Source organism: Microcaecilia unicolor, chromosome 7 (assembly GCF_901765095.1).
Source record: "Microcaecilia unicolor chromosome 7, aMicUni1.1, whole genome shotgun sequence".
Lineage (NCBI taxonomy): Eukaryota > Metazoa > Chordata > Amphibia > Gymnophiona > Siphonopidae > Microcaecilia > Microcaecilia unicolor.
The window spans coordinates 94776311-94803557 of record NC_044037.1 but is presented as its reverse complement, the minus strand read 5'-3'; the positions used below and the strand labels follow the sequence as shown (position 1 = coordinate 94803557).

The 27247-nt window shown below is 43.5% G+C and overlaps 1 protein-coding gene across 1 annotated transcript in view; it reads left to right on the top strand.

Annotated features, from left to right (window-relative positions):
• LOC115475021 (olfactory receptor 1019-like) overlaps positions 1 to 26605 on the top strand; it is a 40770-nt gene extending 14165 nt beyond the window's left edge. Inside the window, exons 3-4 of the mRNA XM_030210760.1 lie at positions 10926 to 11010; positions 25623 to 26605. Coding sequence (XP_030066620.1) covers positions 10926 to 11010; positions 25623 to 26605 — 1068 coding nt within the window. The remainder of the gene's footprint in view (positions 1 to 10925; positions 11011 to 25622) is intronic.
• Positions 26606 to 27247: the final 642 nt, after the last annotated feature.

Sequence of the window (27247 nt, the reverse complement as noted above, 5' to 3'; positions counted from 1 at the left end):
CAAAAGGGCCCTACTGGCACACTGATTGCAGTGTGAATCAACAAGGAAGCACAAGCACATAAGTAAGCCATGGCTGAGTCCCCTTAGTCCAGAAGAGATAGTGAGAGAGGATTTCTAGGGAAGAATTTGCTGAGACATTGTTTTTAAACTTGAGGAAAAGTACTACTACTACTACTTGACATTTCTAGAGCACTACTAGGGTTACGCAGCGCTGTTGAACAGGTAACCTCAGAGACTTTAAGTTACTTTGCTCACTTTACAAAGGAGTTTAAGGAATAGATTTTTAGAATATGTGGAGGAGCATTTTCAATATGATGTCTACTTTGGACATTTTATGCTAAACATACAAAATAAAACCCCAAATATTTATTTTATTTTCTTTAAAAATACTGTTTATAACAAGGTGTTGTGCTTTGTGCATTTTATCTTTTCAGGGTATCCCCCCCCCCCTCCCCTAAAAAGGGCAAGTGATAAATGTGGAAAATCAAGCCATTGAGATGTAGAAGGGGCCAGCATTTGTAGTAGACTGGTCCCCCAGACATCCCAGGAGAGCAACGGGGCACCCTAGGAGCACTTCTGTGTAGTTCATATAAATGCTCCCAGGTACACATCTCACCATTGCTCCCTTACCTTGTCTCTTGAGACTGTATACCACTACAATAGCTCTTAAGGGTGGATGGTGCACCTATATATTGGTACGGTGGGTTTCTGGTGAGTTTTGGAGGGCTCACAAATGTAACAGGTAGCAGGAGATATGGGCCTGAGTCCTCTTCTCAAAATTGCTTTCCACTGACCACTACTACACTGCTTCAGGGACTTGCATGCTGCTCTAATAGACCCTTCTGTAACATCTGAGGCTGTCATAGGGGCTAGTGAGTAACATTTTTATTCACATTTTTGGGGGGTGGGAGGTTGTCGGTGACCACTGGAGGAGTTAGGGGAGTTCCTCCCTGATTCCCTCCAGTGGTTATTTCATCATTTAGGGCACCTTTTTGTGCCTTATTCATTCTAAAAACAGATCCGGACCAAACCATTTAGATTTTCGCCCTGGATGTTTTTGTTTTGTTCCATTATACCTGTAAAACATCTCCAAGTGTTAGGAACGTCGTAAGCCCACCAAACTCCCACCTCCTCAGTGCCACCAATATACCCCCTTGTGATTTGGACACACTTCAGATGAAATGCATACTTAAATGTCTGCAACATAGGTTCTGAAAATTCCAATTTGAATGTTTTAAAAAGAAATCTGTCCAAATGGTGCTTTATGACACTTAAACATTTTTCTATTTTGAAAATGAGCCCCAAAGTCTCTGTTATAGTTCCATAGCCTAGCACCTATTTATTTATTTATTTGAAAATGTCTATTCCGCCTACAAGTAGATGGATTACAAATCAACATACACAATAAAATAAAACAATAAAACTAACGTAAAGGAACTTTTTAAAATGACAGGCTTATTTTTGAAAGGGAAGGACGCCCATCTTCCGACACAAATTGGGAGATGGGCATCCTTCTTCCAAGGTCGCCCAAATCGGCATAATCGAAAGCCCATTTTTTGTGTCCTCAACTGCTTTCCGTCGCAGGGATGACCAAAGTTCACGGGGGCGTGTCGGCAGTGTATCGAAGGTGGGATGGGGGCATGGTTAAGAGATGCGCGTCCTCGGCCAATAATAGAAAAAAGAAGGGTGTCCTTCACGAGCAGCCTCAAATGTCATACCCAGCTCCCTGACAGCAGTATGCAGGTCCATGGAGCAGTTTTTAGTGGGTGCAGTGCACTTCAGGCAGGCGGACCCAGGCCCATCCCCCCACCTGTTATACTTGTGGTGGTAAATGTGAACCCTCCAAAACCCACCCGAAACCTACTGTACCCACATGCAGGTGCCCCCCTTCATCCCTAAGGGCTATGGTAGTGATGTACAGTTGTGGGTAGTGGGTTTTAGGGGGGGTTGGGGGGCTCCTCACCCAAGGGAACGGAGCTATGCACCTGGGAGCAATTTCTGAAGTCCACTGCAGTGCCCCCTAGGTTGCCTGGTTGGTGTCCTGGCATGTGAGGAGGACCAGTGCATTACGAATGCTGGCTCCTTCCACAACCAAATGCCTTTGATTTGGTCGTTTTTGAGATGGGCGTCCTCGGTTTCCATTATCGGCGAAAACCGAGGTTGTCCATCTCTAAGGTCAACCATCTCTAAGGACGACCTAAATGTTGAGATTTGGGCTTCCCCTACATTATTTTTTTTTTTGGGAGGGGGGGGTTGACAGGTTCTTGAAGCATGGTTTGGCTGCTGTCAGAGACAGGATGCTGGGCTTGATGAACCCTTGGTCTTTTCCCAGTAAGGCGGTGCTTATGTGCTTATTCTGTAAAGAAGGGCTCTGCCTTAACAAGGGTGGAACCGGTTTGCTGGTATAAACATATAAAAGGAGATAGAGCAGCTTTCAAACTAGAAATTGGGGGAAGGTTGACAGTCACTGAAAAGCACGTAGATCAGAACACGGTATCTTTACAAGATAACACCTAAACAGGGAAGATAGGGCATCTAGATAGAGAGGTTGCAATAAAGATAATAGTAGAACAAGTATCTTTATATACAGAGCAGGCAATTCCTTGGTTAGCTAAAAAGTGGTATATACAAAATTATAATAAATAAACAAATAACAGAAAAGTGATCGGGCCAGACCAAGAACGAAGTAGACCCTGGAGCTGTGGTTGAGCACATCTGTTCCTGAGCTCAGCAAATCGAGTAACTCCCCCCACCCCCCACCCCACCCCCACCCCCGGATATTGTATTTTTTAATCTCTTGTATATTGCATACAGTGATTTCAGAGATGCAGAATATATGTTCTAATATATAAAGGGAGAAGTGTAGTATAAAAGGTAAAGTTCTATGCATAAAAGAAAGGTAGGAGCTGGGGTGATCAGATCTGATGATCATAATCTGGCCAAACAGATAGATAAGGCAATAGCAAAAGGCAGAAAGATGCTTGTTTGCATTAGGAGAGGAACAACCAAAATGAAAAAGGAAGTGATATTATCTCTGTAAAAGTATTTAATGAAATCACATTTGGATGATTGTGTTCAGTTCTGGAGACTACAATTTCAAAAAGATGTAAACAGCATAGAGTTGCTCTGGAAGGCAGCTAACAAAATGGTGAAAGCTTTTATCATTAAGCATATGAGAACAGGCTTAAAGATGAAAACATGTATACTCTGGAGGACAGATGTGAAAGGGGAAATATGAGAGAGACAGTCTCAAGAAAAGCAATGTTTCTGACTGTTTAAGTGCATTTAGAAAAGAACTAACAATAACGTGAAGCAACACTCTGAGATGAATAAAGATATGAACATGAGAGCTACACTGTTGCCTGTAGCCCACACTACTCTCCCTTCACAGCTGCACAACTGACTATGGAAGAATGGCAGCCTGAAAGACAAAATCCTACCTAATAACAGAGAGGCAAACACTGTTTTTTCATGGTCTCTGTGTCCAGCTCCGATTGACTGCAGAGCCCCCTAGATTTGATAGATTGGAATCCTGTCACAAGGTTTTTGTTGCCTGTTCTGTCTCAGTGTTTATAATATACAATTTGCACCATTGTGCATCAGGGAAAAACTGTGGAATAAAGTCAAGTTTACTAAGCGACTTGGATAGATCACTTGTGGCTCCGGCAATTAAACCCAATTACCACCTCTCTACCACAAGCCCCACAACATATCCCATTATAGCCAAAATTAGATTGTGGTTTTTCTACTGCAAGATAATGCTATGAATAACAGGGTTAAAAGCTGCCTCAGTCAACAAATGGAACAAAATCCCCATACTTATTACAGCAAGATTACACCCCTCTCATCAACTGAAAAGATCAAAAATAAAAACCAAAACAAACCAGAGATCACACCCTAACCAATACCAAAAAGATAAGCACAAATAATAATTGCAATGGCCACTGTCACGCTTTCCCAAAAGCAGGAACTCAGATTGTGAGCCCTTGGACCACTGCCAAGGAGCGGCAGTGGCAGGCAAAACCACCCCACACAGGGATAAGGCAGAACTCTGACAGGCCAGCTAGACTTCACCTGCACTTAGCCACCGTTCCTCAGGAGTTGAGCCCCTGAGTGCAGGTGGCCGGCAGGACTTACTGGACAAGGCTGGAACTGGATACCAGCAGGATACACACAGGAACTAGAGCACACAGGGAGGCTAGGCAGAAAACTAGACTAGGACTCAAAGTCAAGGGACAAATCTGAAATCTGCAAGCAGCCACTGAAACAGGGAACAAACACTGGTAGACAAGAGACAGAACTGAAAGCTGCAAGCAGCCACTGAACAAGAAACCCAGACAACCTAGCACTAGACAAAGACATACAAACAAGAACAAGACTGGGCAACAAGCAATACAGAAAACAAGCAGTACAGGACACAAAGCTACACAAAGACTAAGCTAGAATCAGGCAAGAATACAAACTATAAACTGGACTAGGCAGAAGTGCAGCAAGCACCAACAAACCAGGGCCTTAGGCGATGCAAAGGCAAAGCAGAGAGTTTCAAAATGGCTAATAAGCCCAGCAGCAGCTGAGGTTTAGCTCCAGCAATCACCAGGCAACTATGGATGCTGTGCAGGTTCAAACAAAACAAGCAAGTCTGGCAGGCTGGAAGATCCGGACTGGACTGGGCTGAAGTCTGGAACGGGAAACAGCACACAGACAATCCAATGCAGCCAGCACACAGAGACAGAGACAGAACAAACACAGGAAGAACAGACCGGAGCCAGCTCAAAAGCTGACTGCCGGAAATATGGTGAGTCTGAGAGGGGTCACGGCCACAGACGTGACAGTACCTCCCCCCAAAGGCTCCCGTGTCCCCACGGGAGCTCCAGGTCTCCAAAGGAAATTCAGGTCTCCATGGAAAACAATGATGAAACCAGAGGAGGAGCTTTAAAACATGACCCGGGGTAGCGGGGCTGGAACTTGAACTCGGCTGGGACTGAACAACTTGGCTGGAACTGAAACTTGACTTACACTCAGGAGCTTGGCTGGAGCTGGAACTTGGCTTAGGTTCAGCATCTTGGTAGGAGCGGAAACTCGGCTTGGACTCAGCAGCTTGGCTGGAGCTAGAACTCAGCTTGGACTCAGTGGCTTGGCTGAAGCTGGAACTCGGCTGGGACTCAGCATGTCGACTATAGCTGGAACTCAGCTGGAACTCAACATCTTGGCCGGAACTGGAACTTGGCTTAGGCTTAGCATGTAGGCTGGAACTGTGACTCGGTCTGGGCTCAGCATCTTGGCTGGAGCTGGAACTCGGCTGGGACTCAGCATCTCGGCTGCAGCTGGGACACGGCTGGGACTCAGCATCTTGGCTGGAGCTGGGACTCGGCTGGGACTCATCATCTTGGCCAGAACTGGAACTCGGCTTGGACTCAACATCTTGGCCGGAACTGGAACTCGGCTTAGGCTCAGCAGCTTGGCTGGAACTGGAACTTAGCATGGATTCGGTGGCTTGGCCGGAGCTGGGACTCAGAGTAGCCTCAGCATCTTCTTGACTGGAACTCAAACTCGGAGTAGACTCCACATCATCCTGGCTGGAACTCTGAACCGGAGCTAGACCATACCAGGACCTCAGAACGCTCAACGAAAACTGCACCTGAGCCTGGTACTCAGGACTACTACAACATCTTCTTTCAGCGTCAGCTTCAGGAGTATCCCGCAGGGCTGGATCCGAGAGAAGTCTGCAGCTGTAGTCAAAGAGTGTGATAGAAAGATCAATAGCAGTAACTGGGTTTCCCAAGACACTGGAGCCCTCCCAACGCTTTCTCTCGGCTGCAGCTTCAGAAGTCTCCCATAGCACTGGATCCGCCCACAGTTTCATACGGTAATCCAGGAGCATCATAAAAGGATCAAGAGCAAAAATTGGGTTGGAGCTGAGATACGTCCTGAGATCTGGAACTGCACCGGGGCTAGAAACCCGGCTCGCCAACAGGGGAAAAAGTTCTGGGCTGGAAGCCCTGTTGGAAGGATGATTTTGCTGAGCTCATGGCCTTTGCATTCTGTCATGTTTTCACAAAAGCAGGAACTAGGATTGTGAGCCCTTGGGCCACTGCTGAGAGGCAGCAGTGACAGGCAAAACCACCCCACACCGGAGACTAGGCAGAACAGGACTGGAACTCCGGACTGGAGTTGCAGCAGAGGCAAACAGGCAGGACTTAAGCAGAGCAGGTACCCTTAAACTTCACCTGCACTTGGCCACTTTTCAGCAGGAGTTGAGCTGCTGGCTGCAGGTGGCCGGCAGGACTTACTGGACAAGGCAGGACTGGATACCCACTAGGCTGAACCAGGACTGAGGGTCAGAGAGGAAATGAACATACAGGGACAGCAGGGCAAGGAAGGGATAAGCTAAAGCACAGGACTAAAAGCTGCAAGCAGCCACTAAACAGGGAACAAAGCACTGACAAACAAGACACAGAACTGAGAGCTGCAGAACAGCCACTAAAGACACAAACAGACAAGGACTAGACACAAAACAGAAGAGTAAACCAAAGAACAAGCCGGGTCTGGGCAGGCAGCAGACAGAAGAGAAAACCAGGATACTAGCCGGGTCAGGGCAGACAGCAGAATCAGGCAAGAAACTAAAACAAGAAACTAAACTAGGCAGAAGTGCACAGCGCACCAACATACCAGGGCCTTAGGCAATGCAAAGGCAAAGCAGAGAGTTTCAAAATGGCTAATAAGCCCAGCAGCAGCTGAGGTTCACTGCAGCAATCACCAGGCAACTATGGATGCTGTGCAGGTTCAAACAAAACAAGCAAGTCTGGACTGGGCTGAAGTCTGGAATGGGAAACAGCACACAGATAATCCAATGCAGCCAGCACACAGAGACAGAGACAGAACAAACACAGGAAGAACAGACCGGAGCCAGCTCAAAACCTGACCGCCGGAAATACGGTGAGTCTGAGAGGGGTCACGGCCACAGACGTGACAGCCACAGCATCAAAAAAGATAGAATGCACAGATATTTACAGATTAAGTACACCAACATCAGCATTGATACATACGTACCCATTTGTATAGGTTACATAAATGCGAGACCTGCGTTTAACAAATCAACCATAATTAGAGACTGGATTGAAATCGAGAAATTAGGTATGTTATTCATAACAGAAACATGGCTGCAAATGTGAGACAACCCAGACAGGATGCTGGGCTTGGTGGACCCTTGGTCTTTTCCCAGTATGGCGGTGCTTATATACTTATGCTTATGTACTGCTTGACTTATGTCCAACAGGATATAAAATAGTACACATCAACAGAAATAAAAAGAAAGGAGATGTGGAGGGGCATAATCGAACGAAAACGTCCATCTCCATGGGCGTTTATCTCCGAGAACGGGTCCGTAAAGGGGCGGACCGAACCGTATTTTGGGAAAAAATAGACGTCCATGTTTTATTCGACAATTTGTGAGCTGGGCGTTTTTGTTTTTCAGCGATAATGAAAAATGAAAGCGCCCAGCTCAAAAACGAATAAATCCAAGGCATTTGTTCGTGGGAGGGGCCAGGAGTCGTAGTGCACTGGTCCCCCTCACATGCCAGGACACCAACCGGGCACCCTAGGGGGCACTTTTACAAAAAAAAAAAAAAGGTAAAAGAGCTCCCAGGTGCATAGCACCCTTCCCTTGGGTGTTGAGCCCCCCAAATCCCCCTCAAAACCCACCACCCACAAGTCTACACCATTACTATAGCCCTAAGGGGTGAAGGGGGGCACCTACATGTAGGTACAGTGGGTTTGGGGAGCGGTGTGGAGGGCTCCCATTTACCAGCACAAGTGTAACAGGTGGGGGGGATGGGCCTGGGTCTACCTGCCTGACGTCCACTGCACCCCCTAATAACTGCTCCAGTGACCTGCATACTGCTGCCAGGGAGGTGGGTATGACATTTGAGGGTGAACATAAAAAGTTGTGAAACGGCATATTTTTGTGGTGGGAGGGGGTTTGTGACCACTGGGGGAGTCAGGGGATGTCATCCCCGACTCCCTCCAGTGGTCATCTGGTCATTTGGGGCACTTTTTGGGGCCCTATTCGTGGAAAAACAGGGTCCAGGAAAAGTGCCCTAAATTCTCGCTAAAAACGCATATTGTTTTTCCATTATCGGCGAAAGGCGCCTATCTCTGATCGGCCGATAACCACGCCCCAGTTCCACCTTCACCACGCCTTTGACATGCCCCCATCAACTTTGTCTGCATCCGCGACGGAGTGCAGTTGAAAACGTCCAAATTCGTCTTTCGATTATACCGCTTTATTCATTTTTGTGAGATAAACGTCTATCTCCCGATTTGGGTCGCAATATAGGCGTTTTTCTTTTTCAATTATAAGCTGGGTGGTCACCTTAATATACAAATCCTTCTTTACAGTAAAAACCATAGCTGAACATATATCCCCTGTGATTGAAATCATGGCATGCAAAATCACAGACTCCACATTAACTGTTCAGTTATGCGGCATACTTTTCTACCGCCCACCTGGAAGATGGTCCTACACCTAAGTCGACTTCATGGACATCATATCATACATATGCACAAAATTATTGAATGTCCTTCTATGAGATGATATCAATCTACACCTAGTCAAGAAACATGACGCCAACACTAGGCTTCTAACAAACTTCCTGAACCAATGGAACTTTAAAATGGCATCACCCACCTGATCTCATTTAAAAGGTCACCAATTAGACATACTAGCTTACAGACTTTTAGCCAATAAAAAACACATAATAGAGAATCATAACTGAGCAGAGATACCATGGTCAGACCATAACAAATTCACCTTCACACTTCAATGAAAAGAGAATGGCAAAAACAGAGAACGGAGGACACCACACATTGCCCTAACCAGAGGAAAAGTGGGCAACCATAGCTTCTAGTCAACATAGATGAATGACCAAACAAAAAAAAATACCCACTAACATTCACTTCATGAGAAACTGGGATAAACTAAGTGGAAACAAACTAAACGAAATAGCACCACTCAAAATGAAAACTAAGAGGAAACGGCAACTGCACCCCTGGTTCAACAAGGAACTATTAGAGATGTGCAGGAAACTGGAAAGAAAATGGTCCAAAAACAAATCAGACATGAACAAAACCACATGGAGGAAAGCCCTAAGCAAGTACAAACACACCATAAAAAGAGCGAAAGTGGAATACAATGGCATATATATGTGCCCAGAAGAGATAAACATGAAAAAATATATAAACTAATGAAAAACATACTGAATACACATGTTCTGCTAACATTAAATGAAAACCCAACAACAGCAGATGAGCTCACACAATATTTTGAAGAAAAAATAATACAAATAAGATCAAACCTAGCTGCAACACAAACATATAGATTTCCTACATCAATGTGAAATCAAACAGGACCACATCAAGGCAGACAGAATCTGGCCCTCCTTTAAGATACCAACAACCAGCTCAGTTAAAGCACTACTGACAAAATATGCACATGTCAATTACCTACTAGTCAGCTGCCAAAACTACATGATAGAAAACCCACCAGACTGGTCTATCAAACTCTTAACTGAACACATAGAATATATGTTTTCGAAAGGCCATTTATCTTCTGAAAAAGGCAACATGATACCCCAGTCCCTAAAGACGCCACCAGAAAGATCAGTGAACTCACTAATTACAGACCAGTGGTTTCAATACCACTGCGGCCAAAAAGAATGGCGGGAATAGTAGCACAACAATTAATGGAATACCTAACGAACTACTCAGTCCTTCACAGCTTGTCTAATATATCTCTGTATGATATATGTCTATATACTTTGATTTGTTTACCATTTCTGATAACATATTCATTTGTTTTTGGTGATTCTTCACATTTGTCACACATAGTTTGATATCCGCTTTCAATGTATATGTTTTATACTCATATTTATGTATATTTATATTTCCAAACTTTGGTTGTTTTAGAGCCCCTGACGCATCCCTGATGTGGGCGAAACATGGCCTGTGTCAGGAAGTTTGAATTCAAGTTTGTTTTAATAAACATTTGGTTTGACCTTTTCATTTGGTCTGCTTTATATTTTGACAACATTTTGTAGTTTGCAGATCGATTGCACTGTTATTTCCTGGGACATTTTCACATACTACTGTTACACAATGGTCAGAAAATAGGTTATTTTGTAAATTGGCCACCAATTATATATTATTGAGAGAAACCTTCAAATGTGTGTAAGCAGCTGCAATATGCTAAGTTATTTTTGATTAGGCACCAGATCTCAGGGGAAAGTGAGCATACATTTTCCCTTTGAGAATTGCCCAGAAACAAAGTACTCTAGACATTTGTACATACTTTTGTGTGAGCATATTTTTCACAAATCAACTAAGTGGTGCAGTTTTGAAAATGCAAATCTACTCATGCTGTTTTATCCCCCCAACCCCCCCACCTCCCCGGCCTAACCCTTCCTCAGGAAAACCTCCATGAAAGTTTGGGTAAAAAAAATGGACATTACAGAGCAATATGCATGTTTTTATCTGTATATAGGGAGGGCAATTTTATAGTATGATTTGGATTTGCACTCATTAAGGGGCACTTCTACTAAAGGGCATTAAGCTCTAACACACACTAGAGATGTCCTTTTACTAAGCTGTGGTAAGCACTAACACATGCTTACTGCAGCTTAAAAGGGCCTACCATGGAACAACATTATCACATAGGCATTGTCAGATAATGGAAAGTCGGCCATATTAGTGCATTGGAAAGACCCAAGAAAGGATGCAGTAAGGCCACTTCCTACTGCACCTTTGTAAAAGGACCTCTTTGGGCCCCTTTTAAAATGCTGCGATAAAAAGCATGTCCTTTCAACTTCTTATAATTATTTTCCTGTTACACATCTGAAGCCTCAACATTCCTTTGGGGTTTTGTCTCATAGGTACAGGAAACTCTTAAATGCTTCTGCCTGATCCAAGCCTTTGTTATCAAGAAGAGAATCTTTGCCACAAAATTAACTAGAAAAAGTGAGTATCCCTTTCTATTTTTATATTTCCTTTTAACAGAAATTCATACAAACCAATATACAGCTATGACCTTTTAACCTATGCAGTTTTGGGGGTCTTTTACTAAACTGTGGTAGCATTGTTAGCTCATGGTAGAAATCAGCTGGCAGTAAACAACGAAACACCCATAGCAACTCTACTGCACTTTTAGTGAAAGACACCCTTTATTAGCTGAAAATATAGTTTTTGTCTGGTTGAATCTAAACAGCATAATCATCTCAAACAGAAGATGCATCCAATAAATATTATTTGATGATATCCGTAATCTTAAGAGGAATAATTTCACAAAGCATTTTCTGTGTGGAAAGTATGTTGTATAAATAAAAGATGACTCATAAAATTGCATTGTGTACATATGCATAAAATAGGTGCACAGAAACACAGCACCTACTTCCACTCTATACAGTGGGGGAAATAAGTATTTGATCCCTTGCTGATTTTGTAAGTTTGCCCACTGACAAAGACATGAGCAGCCCATAATTGAAGGGTAGGTTATTGGTAACAGTGAGAGATAGCACATCACAAATTAAATCCGGAAAATCACATTGTGGAAAGTATATGAATTTATTTGCATTCTGCAGAGGGAAATAAGTATTTAATCCCTCTGGCAAACAAGACCTAATACTTGGTGGCAAAACCCTTGTTGGCAAGCACAGCGGTCAGACGTCTTCTGTAGTTGATGATGAGGTTTGCACACATGTCAGGAGGAATTTTGGTCCACTCCTCTTTGCAGATCATCTCTAAATCATTAAGAGTTCTGGGCTGTCGCTTGGCAACTCGCAGCTTCAGCTCCCTCCATAAGTTTTCAATGGGATTAAGGTCTGGTGACTGGCTAGGCCACTCCATGACCCTAATGTGCTTCTTCCTGAGCCACTCCTTTGTTGCCTTGGCTGTATGTTTTGGGTCATTGTCGTGCTGGAAGACCCAGCCACGACCCATTTTTAAGGCCCTGGCGGAGGGAAGGAGGTTGTCACTCAGAATTGTACGGTACATGGCCCCATCCATTCTCCCATTGATGCGGTGAAGTAGTCCTGTGCCCTTAGCAGAGAAACACCCCCAAAACATAACATTTCCACCTCCATGCTTGACAGTGGGGACGGTGTTCTTTGGGTCATAGGCAGCATTTCTTTTCCTCCAAACACGGCGAGTTGAGTTCATGCCAAAGAGCTCAATTTTTGTCTCATCTGACCACAGCACCTTCTCCCAATCACTCTCGGCATCATCCAGGTGTTCACTGGCAAACTTCAGACGGGCCGTCACATGTGCCTTCCGGAGCAGGGGGACCTTGCGGGCACTGCAGGATTGCAATCCGTTATGTCGTAATGTGTTACCAATGGTTTTCGTGGTGACAGTGGTCCCAGCTGCCTTGAGATCATTGACAAGTTCCCCCCTTGTAGTTGTAGGCTGATTTCTAACCTTCCTCATGATCAAGGATACCCCACGAGGTGAGATTTTGCGTGGAGCCCCAGATCTTTGTCGATTGACAGTCATTTTGTACTTCTTCCATTTTCTTACTATGGCACCAACAGTTGTCTCCTTCTCGCCCAGCGTCTTACTGATGGTTTTGTAGCCCATTCCAGCCTTGTGCAGGTGTATGATCTTGTCCCTGACATCCTTAGACAGCTCCTTGCTCTTGGCCATTTTGTAGAGGTTAGAGTCTGACTGATTCACTGAGTCTGTGGACAGGTGTCTTTCATACAGGTGACCATTGCCGACAGCTGTCTGTCATGCAGGTAACGAGTTGATTTGGAGCATCTACCTGGTCTGTAGGGGCCAGATCTCTTACTGGTTGGTGGGGGATCAAATACTTATTTCCCTCTGCAGAATGCAAATAAATTCATATACTTTCCACAATGTGATTTTCCGGATTTAATTTGTGATGTGCTATCTCTCACTGTTACCAATAACCTACCCTTCAATTATGGGCTGCTCATGTCTTTGTCAGTGGGCAAACTTACAAAATCAGCAAGGGATCAAATACTTATTTCCCCCACTGTATATGGGTAGGCATTTATGAAACTGCAGTTTGGGTGGAGCGGGTCAGAGCTGTGATGTAAAGTACTTAAATGCATACAACATATGCACATATATTCACCTGTCCTGTATACTTTTGGGGATAATTCTGGGTGCCTATTTTAAAAAGGCACAAAGAGGGGCATTTTCGATTTGATGTCAGGCTTATTTTTGAAAGAGAAGGGCGCCCAACTTTTGACAGAAATCGGGAGATGGGCATCCTCAACTGCTTTCCGTCGCGGGGACGACCAAAGTTCCCAGGGGCGTATCGGAAGCATAGCGAAGGCGGGACTGGGGCATGCCTAGCACTTGGACGTCCTCGACCGATAATGGGAAAAAAGAAGGGCGTCCCTGATGAGCACTTGAGTGACTTTACTTGGTCCATTTTTTCTTACAACCAAGCCTCAAAAAGGTGCCCGAACTGACCTGATGACCACCAGAGGGAATCGGGGATGACCTCCCCTTACTCCCCCAGTGGTCACTAATCCCCTTCCACCCTAAAAAAAAAAATCTTTAAAAATATTTTTTTGCCAGCCTCAAATATCATACCCAGCTCCCTGACAGGGTAGTGGGTATTTTTTTTTTTTGGGTGGGGGGGGGGGGGGGGTTGGGGGCTCAGCACCTAAGGTAAGGGAGCTATGCGCCTGGGAGCAATTTCTGAAGTCCACTGCAGTGCCCCCTAGGTTGTCCAGTTGTTGTCTTGGCATATCAGGGGGACCAGTGCACTACGAATGCTGGCTCCTCCCTCTACCAAATGGCTTGGATTTGGTCATTTAAGAGATGGGCGTCCTCGGGGACAACCATCTCTAAGGACAACCATCTCTGTCAGACCTAAATTTCATGATTTGGGCGTCCCCCACCGTATTATCCAAACGAAAGATGGACGCCCATCTTGTTTCTTGCCACTTCGCCGGGACGTCCTGCGACAACATCCTCAGGAATACTTGGGCGCCCCTTTCGATTATGCCCCTCCAAGTCTGGCTTTGGACATTTTGCTCAAATGTCCAAAATCCAAACAGCCATTTTCAGAACAGCAAAACGTCTATCTTTTTTTTTCCCTGAAAATGGCCAATTGCTTGATGTTTTTATGTTCTGTGCGTTTATCTTTTTGGTACATTTTTGAAAAATATGTCCAAGTGAAAAATTCACAAAATGAAGCTATTTAGATGTAGGAGGAACCAGCAGTCTTAGTAGACTAGCCAAACAGATATCCCAGGAGAGCAATGGGGCATCCTCAGGGGCACTGCTGTGGACGTTTTATAAAAGTTCCCAGGTACACATCTCAGTGTTACCCCCTTATCTTGTCTGCTGAGCCCTGCAAAACCCACTGCCCCCAACTATACACCACTATAGAAGTCCTTATGGGTGAAGGGGATCACCTATATGTGGGTTCAGTAGCTTTTGGTGAGTTTTAGAGGACTCACTGTTTCCACCACAAGTGTGACAGGTAGAGTGAGATGTGGGCCTGGGTCCCCTTCTCTACAGTGCACTGTACCAACCACTACACTACTGCAGGGACCTGCTCACTGCTCTGTCAGAACTGTCCATAATATTGAAAGCTATCATAGAGGCTGGTAAGCAGTATTCACATCTTGGGGGTGGGGTGGAAGGGAGAATGGAGTAGGGATATAGTTTCAAAAAGCTCAACTATGCTTAGATAATAAGTTTTTACAGGTCGCCTAGTCTGAATGGCAAAGTAGGCTATTTTATAAAAATACTAGTAAAAAAGGCCCGTTTCTGTTTAAAAAGAAACGGGCGCTAGCAAGGTTTTCCTCGGAGTGTGTATGTTTGAGAGAGTGTGAATGTGCAAGTGTGTGTGACAGAGAGAGAGTGAGATTGGGTGCGAGTGCGTGTGTGAGAATGAGAGTATGTGCCAGGGTCCCCCCTCTCTCCCAGTTCCAGGGTCGTCCCCCCCCCCGGTATGTCTCCCATTTGCAGGGGTGTCCCCTTTCCCTCCCTTCCTTCCTTCCTTCCTTCCTTCCTTCCTTCCTTCCTTTTTTCCTTCCTCCCAGTTGCAGGGTCCCCCTCCTCCCATCCTCCCTTTTTCCCAGTTGCAGGGTCCCCCCCTCCATCCCTTCCTCCTTTTTTCCCTGTTGCAGGGTCTGTGTGTCTCCCCCCTCCTTTTGTCCAGTGGAAACAGCTGTAAAAACGGCAATGAGAAGCAGCTCCTAAGTTTCCTTTTTTTTTTTTTTGAGTGTTTAGGAATGACGGCTGCTTTGGGGAGTGGAATCAGAGATTAACCAATGGGCTTCCATGCTTACCATAGACTTCCTTTGTTCACTTCCACTCCTGTCTAATGAATGTTCTGCAGCATGTCATAGCAGCCAATCAGTGGCACTTCAGGAATTACATCACTTTTATCTACTCCACTTTCCTTTTCCACGGTTCCAGGCAGCCTCAGAACGTTGGAGGTGAGAATTATTATATAGGATATATACACCTATGGAGTCCTTTTACTAAGCCGCAGTAAAACGTGGCCTGTGGCAGTGTAGACACCTGTTTTGGAAATGTGCCAGGCCAGTTTTTACCGCATCTTCAAAAAAGGGCTTTTTTAATGGGATGGAAAAGGGCATGTGGTAAAACTAGCAGACATCTAAAACTGGCCTAAGCCCTTAATGCCACCCATTGATCTAGCATTACAGGCTCATGTGCTATAGCCGCATTGACCAGTCGGCATTTGTCAACTGCTGATTACTACTGAAAATGTCATTTGTGTGAGGAAATAAACAAATGAATCATTAGAGTGTTACGGGCTCATGCCAAATCTGAAATTACCACTAGGGGGGGCGCGGTAGCCTTGAGGTAGTCTCATTTGGGAATGCGCTGCATGCTTATAGAGCCTAACGTTCCTTTATAAAAGGGCCCCTTGATGTGCTAATCTCTAAATTTATATAGTGTTCCTCTACTCCCTGTATAGTGTTGGAGAAACTAAAATTACCCCATAGATTTGAGGGACTTAATCCCTCCCGATTTAAAAATTACCATAAGGCATTCCAAATTTCTCGGGCTAAATACTGATATCAATCTGATCATGATTCTAATGTTTATAGACAGGTAATGTTTGAAAGTATACATTTCATCCTGTCCCATTGAGCCTCCTTCCATCTTTGAACAAATTTCACAGTTTCAATGATTTACGCGTTCTGAAATTCACTTCACACACTCTCAACAAGGTAATGACTTTTAAAATTATAAATGGTAAGGAAGTATTGATAATTCCTCTATTCAGTGTATACTGTCCTATTAGATTAGAAAAATATGGTGTTCTACTAATATGGTGTTCTACTAATGGTCAGTATTCACAATGGAGAAGAGTAGTTAGTGGGGTTCCTCAGGGGTCTGTGCTAGGACCGCTGCTTTTTAATATATTTATAAATGATTTAGAGATGGGAGTAACTAGCGAGGTAATTAAATTTGCTGGTGACACAAAGTTATTCAGAGTTGTTAAATCGCGACAGGATTGTGAAAAATTACAAGAGGACCTTACGAGACTGGGAGACTGGGCAGCTAAATGGCAGATGACGTTTAATGTGAGCAAGTGCAAGGTGATGCATGTGGGAAAAAAGAACCCGAATTATAGCTACGTCATGGAAGGTTCCACATTAGGAGTTACGGACCAAGAAAGGGATCTGGGTGTCGTCGTCAATAATACACTGAAACCTTCTGCTCAGTGTGCTGCTGCAGCTAGGAAAGCGAATAGAATGTTGGGTATTATTAGGAAAGGTATGGAAAACAGGTGTGAGGATGTTATAATGCCGTTGTATCGCTCCATGGTGTGACCGCACCTAGAGTATTGTGCTCAATTCTGGTCGCCGCATCTCAAGAAAGATATAGTAGAATTGGAAAAGGTGCAGAGAAGGGCGACTAAAATGATAGCGGGGATGGGACGACTTCCCTATGAAGAAATATTAAGGATGCTAGGGCTATTCAGCTTGGAGAAGAGACGGCTGAGGGGAAACATGATAGAGGTATATAAAATAATGAGTGGAGTGGAACAGGTGGATGTGAAGCGTCTGTTCACGCTTTCCAAAAATACTAGGACTAGGGGGCATGCGATGAAACTACAGTGTAGTAAATTTTTCTTCACCCAAGGTATAATTAAACTCTGGAATTCGTTGCTGGAAAAAGTGGTGAAGGCGGTTAGCTTAGCAGAGTTTAAAAAGGGGTTGGACGGTTTCCTAAAGGACAAGTCCATAAACCGCTACTACATGGACTTGGGAAAAATCCACAATTCCAGGAATAACATGTATAGAATGTTTGTACGTTTGGGAAGCTTGCCAGGTGCCCTTGGCCTGGATTGGCTGCTGTCGTTGACAGGATGCTGGGCTCGATGGAGCCTTGGTCTTTTCCCAGTATGGCATTACTTATGTACTTATAATAATTGGTCTTATCCTCAATTGATTTCAAATGGTAATCCAGTTTCTTTTCAGGGAATATGTCAATACTTTGGCTTCCAACCTAACCAAGGGGTCCTTTTACAAAGGCATGCTAGTGTTTTTAGCACGCACTAAAGATTAGCATTTGCTAAATGCTAGAAATGCCCTTAGGAATATATGGGTGTCTCTAATGTTTAGTGCACGCTTATTTTTAGTTTGCACTAAAAACGATAGCGTGCCTTTGTAAAAGACCCCCAAACTGAATTATTAGCAACAAATCTCTCAGGTAATTCAAAGTCAATACCCCTTGTCCTTTCAAAATATATCCACCTCCTTCAGCTTTTTAATATTTTGCCAAAATCTATTACCAGCTCCTAAATCTGTATCCAAGGTCTACAAATCCCTTCAAACACTCATGAATGATGGAACACTTTATGTGCATATATGAGGAGGCAGACCTTTCAAAAGAGGTCATTTAACTTCCTTCCATAAAATATGGTCTCTCCTGGACAATTACTGTTTATTTTTCTCCTCTGTTCAAGATTTTATTTCTAACTTGTTTATCCTCCTTATCCCTTTCCTTATCCCACAATTGCATTATATTACATTACAGACAGTATTTCTACGCTGCAGGTAACCATAAAGGGATCATTGGTGTGAGTTGGGCGTATATAGGCGCTTACGCGGCTTAGGAATAGGGTCCCATGTGCCAACCACCTGGTGTTTGTTTTGTTAGAGGGGTGTGTTAGCGGTGGAGAATGGGTGTGGAAGCGCTATTCAGCTAGTGTGCTGACATTAGCGCATGCTAACTGAATAACACAGAAGTCCTAAGCAGCTCCTAAATAGGAGGCAGTAAGGGCTCCCGTGTTAATTTTTTTCAGTAGCCCTGTGCAGAAAATGAAATAATGGCCATATGCTAATTGGGAAATTAATGTGTGGCCATTAATGAAAAATATAGAAATGTGGCCATTTTACTGATGCGCTAAAAGTGGTCACAGTGCGTGGAAAACCCACATGCTAAGCATGGCAAAAATCCATGCGTGGCTTAGCAAAAAGGACTCCATAGCGGGTTGTCAGGTGGGGGTGTTATATGCATTTTCTGCACTGCCCCAACCTTTTCTCAAGCAAGATATTGTTTCTCTTCCATTCATCTACCTTTCAGAGCACTAGCCCATTCCCAGCATCACTGGTCTTTTATTTTTCTCTTCCCCTAGCCCTCCCCACTCACTATACTTTTACAGTGGTGGAAATAAGTATTTGATCCCTTGCTGATTTTGTAAGTTTGCCCACTGACAAAGACATGAGCAGCCCATAATTGAAGGGTAGGTTATTGGTAACAGTGAGAGATAGCATATCACAAATTAAATCCGGAAAATCACATTGTGGAAAGTATATGAATTTATTTGCATTCTGCAGAGGGAAATAAGTATTTAATCCCTCTGGCAAACAAGACCTAATACTTGGTGGCAAAACCCTTGTTGGCAAGCATAGCGGTCAGACGTCTTCTGTAGTTGATGATGAGGTTTGCACACATGTCAGGAGGAATTTTGGTCCACTCCTCTTTGCAGATCATCTCTAAATCATTAAGAGTTCTGGGCTGTCGCTTGGCAACTCGCAGCTTCAGCTCCCTCCATAAGTTTTCAATGGGATTAAGGTCTGGTGACTGGCTAGGCCACTCCATGACCCTAATGTGCTTCTTCCTGAGCCACTCCTTTGTTGCCTTGGCTGTATGTTTTGGGTCATTGTCGTGCTGGAAGACCCAGCCACGACCCATTTTAAGGCCCTGGCGGAGGGAAGGAGGTTGTCACTCAGAATTGTACGGTACATGGCCCCATCCATTCTCCCATTGATGCGGTGAAGTAGTCCTGTGCCCTTAGCAGAGAAACACCCCCAAAACATAACATTTCCACCTCCATGCTTGACAGTGGGGACGGTGTTCTTTGGGTCATAGGCAGCATTTCTCTTCCTCCAAACACGGCGAGTTGAGTTCATGCCAAAGAGCTCAATTTTTGTCTCATCTGACCACAGCACCTTCTCCCAATCACTCTCGGCATCATCCAGGTGTTCACTGGCAAACTTCAGACGGGCCGTCACATGTGCCTTCCGGAGCAGGGGGACCTTGCGGGCACTGCAGGATTGCAATCCGTTATGTCGTAATGTGTTACCAATGGTTTTCGTGGTGACAGTGGTCCCAGCTGCCTTGAGATCATTGACAAGTTCCCCCCTTGTAGTTGTAGGCTGATTTCTAACCTTCCTCATGATCAAGGATACCCCACGAGGTGAGATTTTGCGTGGAGCCCCAGATCTTTGTCGATTGACAGTCATTTTGTACTTCTTCCATTTTCTTACTATGGCACCAACAGTTGTCTCCTTCTCGCCCAGCGTCTTACTGATGGTTTTGTAGCCCATTCCAGCCTTGTGCAGGTGTATGATCTTGTCCCTGACATCCTTAGACAGCTCCTTGCTCTTGGCCATTTTGTAGAGGTTAGAGTCTGACTGATTCACTGAGTCTGTGGACAGGTGTCTTTCATACAGGTGACCATTGCCGACAGCTGTCTGTCATGCAGGTAACGAGTTGATTTGGAGCATCTACCTGGTCTGTAGGGGCCAGATCTCTTACTGGTTGGTGGGGGATCAAATACTTATTTCCCTCTGCAGAATGCAAATAAATTCATATACTTTCCACAATGTGATTTTCCGGATTTAATTTGTGATGTGCTATCTCTCACTGTTACCAATAACCTACCCTTCAATTATGGGCTGCTCATGTCTTTGTCAGTGGGCAAACTTACAAAATCAGCAAGGGATCAAATACTTATTTCCACCACTGTAGATGGATACACATGAAACATACACAATAAAACATAAAATGGATTTCCCTTCTCCTCCCCAATCTCAATTCCATAAGTCCCCCCTATTTTGGCTCACCTTGTCCTCAGATGGGGGCGGCAACTTGTGGACCTGGAATAGTCTGCTTTTCTTTTTCCCTTCTAAAGCAAGGACTAGGGGTGTGCAGCCTAATATTTTTTGTTTCTTAATGTTTCCCATGTCTATGGGAATTTTCATTTTGCTCTCTTTTTTTTCTGGTACAGGAGTAATATCAGAAGTTCTCTCTCTTTCCAAAATACTGCTTGCTCTTTCACAAAAGTGAGGACGTTATAATGCCTTTGTATCAGTCCATGGTGCAACCGCACCTCGAATATTATTTTCAGTTGTGGTCACTACATCTCAAAAAAGATATATTGGAGTTAGAAAAGATACAGAGAAGGGCGACGAAAATGATAAAGGGGATGGCATGACTTCCCTATGAGAAAAGGCTGAAGCGGCTAGGGCTCTTCAGCTTGGAGAAAAGATGGCTGAGGGGAGATATGATAGAGGTCTATAAAATAATGAGTGGAGTGGAACAGATGGACGTGAATCGTTTGTTTACTCTTTCCAAAAATACAACCATTAGGGGGCATGCAATGAAGCTACAAAGTAGTAAATTTAATATGAATCGGAGAAAATGTTTCTACACTCAACGTGTAATTAAACTCTGGAATTCGTTGCCAGAGAATGTGGTAAAGGCGGTGTGTTTTTCCCCTCTCCTAGCCCTGATAGCGAGGGGAAAAACACTACAGCCTCATAGGCTGAGAACAAAATAATAAGAAAGAGAACTTAGACTCTGTTAGGCGCAGCCAGTAAATTACCTTTATTATCACGGAGCCAAAAAATACAAACAATAGTTCTCTTCCCTGGAGCAGGTTGTCAGTCAGTAATGCGCATCCTGAAAGACAAGGGACTGCTCAGCTAATACTGCCCCGGACATCACATATATACTGTTACAAGTTAAGTTTTTCCAGAAATCATGTGATTTCCCATAAACCAGAACCATTAGGTAGCCTTATACCATAAATGGATTAGTCATGTATTCTATCAGTCTCTCCTGATGTGTTTGCACGTGCCCAGTCAGTGGTCACTGGTTAATTACTTATGAGTTCTGTGTCAGATGTGCGTACACAGCCAGAACAATACCCTTGTGTCATCTCTCTGTCTATCTCCCCAAATAAAACATTCTGGAAATGTTAGACTCACACTGTGTCCTCAGCCTGTCTCCTAGCAACTTACAAGGTTACATCCACCCTATATGAAAAACATACTCAGCTGCAAACAAATGTTATGAAGTGTTAGTTCTCAGCTCCTGAGAAAGCAATGATTGTTACACAAGATGCTGAGTTAGTAGGCTAACATGTGAGAACCAAACTGACAGTACAGGCCTTAGGCCTAGCCCTTAGTAACAGGCCAAGCATAGGAAGGCATATACAGCGGTTAGCTTAGCGTGGTTTTAAAAAGGTCTAGACGGCTTCCTAAAGGAAAAGTCCATGGACCATTATTAAATTGACTTCAAGATCTTGCCAGGTATTTGTGGCCTGGATTGGTCACTGTTGGAAACAGGATGATGGGCTTAATGGACCTTTCGTCTGTCCCAGTGTAGCAATACTTATGCCTTTCTAGAAATGGGCTTTGCAAATGGGAAATTCCAGCATTATGATGCATTAAGCCCATTTACTAGCATAGATTAGTAAAAGGTTCCCTTAAACACCTAAGCTAACCAGTCACATCGGAATCATAAACTCAGTCCTATCTTTATCCAGTTTCACGTGGAGGGGCATAATCGAACGGCACCGGCCATCTCTATGAGCGGCCATCTGCGGAGCCGGCGCCACAAGCGGACGGAGCCAACCGTATTTTAGAAAAAGATGGCCGGCCATCTTTTTCTTCGCTAATACGGTTGGGCCTGGCCAAATGTCAGAGCTCACTATATTAAACTTGGGTTCAAAATAATTTATCTTTTTTTATTTTTATGTATGCACTTTAAAAAAATACTATAAAGTGTTTTAAATTATTTTAAATGTGCTCAGACCATACCGTTTACACCCATTATATCCCCAAGAGGAATATGTGGTGGTGTCACAATGGAACCATCATTGCACATATGATGTTCCATCTCCTAATATTTGTGTATGTACATACAGCTGAGCCCAAGTAGATCTTAATCACCGGTGTATGCGTAAATTTATAATACATATGTATAGGTCATAAACTACTCACATTAAATATTGCTAGACTTGAGCTCAAACCTCCACCCATAAATTATGGTGCTTTCCTTATTACCATCTAATACATGGATAATAAAACATACAATTCAACATTTGTTTGAACCTACAGGAGGTAAATGTTAATTCATGACACCCTGATCTCACTTCCCCCACATATCTTACATAAACCAACCCACAATGCGATATTCACCCATATTCACATAATTATTTCACTTCCCTTGGGGTATATTGTGCTCGTGCTTGTGCTTCATTAAAATCACATATCATTCATCCATTCCAATCTTGCCATCAAAATAACTGCTCCCTTTAACTCTGGCCGAGTTTCAAAAGTCTTCATCAGAAAGGGAAAAATACTACTCTTTTAAACCAATTTACAGGCATCATAAATCCCCCGGGTAGGATCACCTCTGGAACCCTTCCTCACTCCACGGAGAGCCATTTACATAAAAATAAAAAAAGATAAATTATTTTGAACCCAAGTTTAATATAGTGAGTTTAAGGTTTAACTTGGTTTGTGGATTTGTTATTCCTGATTTTTTGTGTCAAATGTCAGAGCTCGCCAGGTTTGAGATGGCCAGCATCGGTTTTCGGCCATATTAGAAAATAATGCCGGCCATCTCAAACCTGGCGAAATGCAAGGCATTTGGTCATGGGAAGAACCAGCATTTGTAGTGCACTGGCCCCCCCTCACATGCCAGGACACCAACTGGGCACCCTAGGAGGCACTTCTAAAAATTAAAAAATAAAAAAAAATAGCTCCCAGGCGCATAGTTCCCTTCCCTTTGTTGTTTAGCCCGCCAAATCCCCCCAAAACCCACTCCCCACAACTCTACACCATTACCATAGCCCTAAGGGGTGAAGGGGGCACCTACATGTGGGTACAGTGGGTTTTGGGTGGGTTTTGGAGGGCTCCCATTTACCACCACAAGTGGAACAGGTGTGGGGGGGGGGGATGGGCCTAGGTCCACCTGTCTGAAGTTCACTGCACCCACTAAAAACTGTTCCAGGGACTTGAATACTGCTAATAGGGAGCTGGGTATGACATTTGAGGCTGGCACAGAGGCTGGCAAAAAAGTGTTTTTTTTGTTTTTTTTTTCAGTGGGAGGGTTTTGTGACCACTGGGGGAGTAAGGGTAGGTTATCCCCAATTCCCTCCATTGGTCATTTGGTCAGTTGGAATCCTTTTTGAAGCATGGACATGAGAAAAAAGGGACCAAGTAAAGCCGGCGAAATGCTCGTTAAGCCTGGCTTTTTTTCCATTATCGGGCGAAGCCGGCCATCTCGTGAGCACGCCCCCATCCTGCCTTCACTACCCTACTGACATGCCCCCTTGATGTTTCGCCGGCTTTGCGATGGAAAGCAGTTGAACCCAGCCAAAATCGGCTTTTGAATATACCGATTTCACTGGGTTCAGGAGATTGCCGGCAATCTCCCGATTTGTGTCGGAAGATGGTCGGCGATCACTTTCGAAAATGAGATGGTTAGGTGGTTAAGTGCTGAATATGACACTTAACTGGACGTAGGTTAGCAGGCCACATAAACCTGGATATTCAGTACTGGAAAATTCATTGGTATTTTCATCCATTTACACCAGAGAGATATTGAGTGTATATTTTCATTTTGAAAATTTCCCAGAAACAAGTGCTGGAGACATGAGAGTGGGAAGAAGAGGTGGAGTTGGGGAAGGGTGTGGGAGGCAGACCTGAAGTCAGGGCAGGGTACAGATGAGACAGCTGAATTCAGGGAAGAGTTCAAATGAGAAAACTGATGCTAGGGAATGGTGTGGAGGGAGAGCTGGTTTTGAGAAAGGGTACAGGAGGAAGAACTGATGCTGTGGAAGAGGGAGGGAGGGAGAACTGAGGTTACAGAAGAGACTAGATTGGGGATGAGTGAATGTGTTGGGAGGGTTGAGTGCACCACTGCTGCTTTTAAATGCTTATTTATATATTTTCAGATTGGGTCCCCACTGCGTTACATGTTGTGACAGATAGAGCGGGTGCATGTAAAGCAATGTTATGATATAAATGTCCACCCTGTGTAGTAAATGCAGGAGAGATGCAGGGCACACCTTCTGCACTTACTGCACAGCCTTTCACTTACTGCATGGTAATTTTTGTGTTAACTGTACAGTGCCCCATAGAGCGAGCATGTAAAATAGTGTCTACTCTGTGCAGTAAATGCAGGAGAGGTGCAGGGCACAGCTCCTCCATTTACTGCAACGGTTGGCGCTGACCCCAGATATTCAATGTCGGGCCATTTCTAGTGATCGGTATTGAATATTCATTTTTCGTCCTGCGCTAACTTAACTGGCTAACGTGAACATTCAGCACTGGCTGATTAAGTCAATAGCAGGAAAAGATAGGATTGCTATTTATGCAGTCCGATTTGCACACTAAACTTAGTTGGTCAGTGCTGAATATTGCCAGTTATCGTGTAATATAGCCTGTTAAAATTTCAGTGCTGACTGCGAATATTCAGCGGAGATAACTGGTTATCTCATACTGAATTTTTGTGGTTAGGTGCTGAAACACTATTTTCATAGTAGCATAGTAGATGACAGCAGATAAAGTCCATCCAGTCTGCCCGACAAGATAAACTCATTACATATGGTATGGGATACCATATTTAACCAGTCAGTGACCATTTCTGGCCAACTAAATAGCTTTGAATATTAGTGGGACAGTATGTAAGGTAATTGCATATTTACAGAATCATTTAGGCAGCATTTTGGGGTTTAAACACTTATGTGTACACATATATGAATATATGTCTTTATTCTAATCATTTGTATGCATAATCAGGATGTAAATGTTAGTACCCACTTAATAGAATGACCACCACAGAGCACACACACACATTTGCATTTTCTTTGGAGTAGGTTTAAATTTGGGTATTGGTGTTTGTGCATTATTGTGACTGAATATGAGAGTCTATTTAATAAAGGCACATTGGTGTCTACATCGTTTTTATCAAAGAGACTTTAACTAGGCAACTTTTTGGACTTGCTTCATAGATGTCCTGCTATAATGTCAAGCCTTTAGATAAATTAGTTTTAATTTTCTGTTTTGCCTTTCTTATTCCAACAGCTATCAGAATTGGAGAAATAGAAAAGATGAATTGCACCAAGGTTACAGAATTCATTATTCTGGGATTCTATGAGTTGCCTGAGATGCAGCCCCTCCTTTTCCTTGTGTTTTTGATTATTTATCTGATGTGCTTGTCAGGAAACCTTCTTATTATATCCACAGTGTGCTCTGATTCCCATCTGCATAGTCCCATGTTCTTCTTCCTCTGCAACTTGTCCTTCCTCGAAATCTGTTATGTGACTGTCACAGTGCCTAAATTATTAGCAGTGCTCATAGCACAGAATAAGACCATCTCTTTCATGCAGTGTATGATCCAGATGTACATGTTCAATGCCTGCACAGATGTTGAGTGCTACCTTCTTACCGCCATGGCTTATGATCGCTATGTTGCAATCTGTAAACCCTTGCATTACACCATTATTATGAACAAGAAAGTCTGCATTATTCTAGTTATTGTTTCATGGACAGTTTCATTTCTAAATCCACTTCCTCATGTTACTTTAATATCACAGTCATCTTTCTGTAGCTCCAATGAAATTAATCATTTCTTCTGTGATATGGCAGCATTGATGACTCTGTCTTGTTCAGGGACCTATGCCATTGAAACTGTGAATTATATTGAAGGTCTACTTTTAGGTTTCCCCCCACTCATATTAACAATTATATCATATGTGTACATTATTTCTGCAATATTAAAAATCCACTCTGCTAAGGGTAGACAAAAGGCATTTTCTACTTGTTCCTCTCACCTCACAGTCGTTCTATTATTTTATGGGACCTGTTTAGGTGTGTACATGAGACCCAAGTCTGCTTACTCCATGGATCTTAACAAACTAATTACTGTAGTGTATATAACTGTAATTCCACTACTCAACCCCTTGATTTACAGTTTGAGAAATAAGGAACTGAAAGAAACTTTAGAGAAAACAACCAGGAGAATTATTTATCTTCCAGAATTAATAAAATGCTGCACACAACATTAGGTTGCAACATTTCAACGTTGATAAAAAAGGTATGGGTGGTAATTTCATAGAAGGGTGCCTATATGAAATGTCAAAGAGGATGCTTATTACATATTTATAATGATAAGATAGCAGATTTGCCAAGGGGTCCCAATTTTTGAAAGGGAGATTATAGTGCATGCCCACAGCCCTGCCCCATTCTGCCTTGGCTCCACCATACTTTACATGGCTCCACATCTGGCACACCTTTATCCCATGGCCATTTCAGAAAATATTTTATTTAGTAGCCTAAAACCTTTTTTAATTAGCTTTCAGAGGCAAAACCCTCCGCCTCAGATCAGGTCAGGACAGTATAATACTGTTATTTTATCCTCTCCTGACCTGAGGAAGGAAGTGTTGGTCTCTGAAGGCTAATCAAAAATGTTTTAAAATCATTGAAGGTATCACCTTATTTTCTATTTTGTGCTTTATTTGCATTTGTTAACATTTATTAACACAGCTACCACATTACTTTATACTAAATTAAAAATAAAAATATTTTCTGTGTCTTTGTTGTCTGACCATTTATTTTTTCTAGTTGTGTTGGTCACAGTCTCTTGATTCTGCTTTCCATTGTCTTCTCTTAACTCTGTTGCCAGGGTTTCCTGTCCATTTGACAATTTT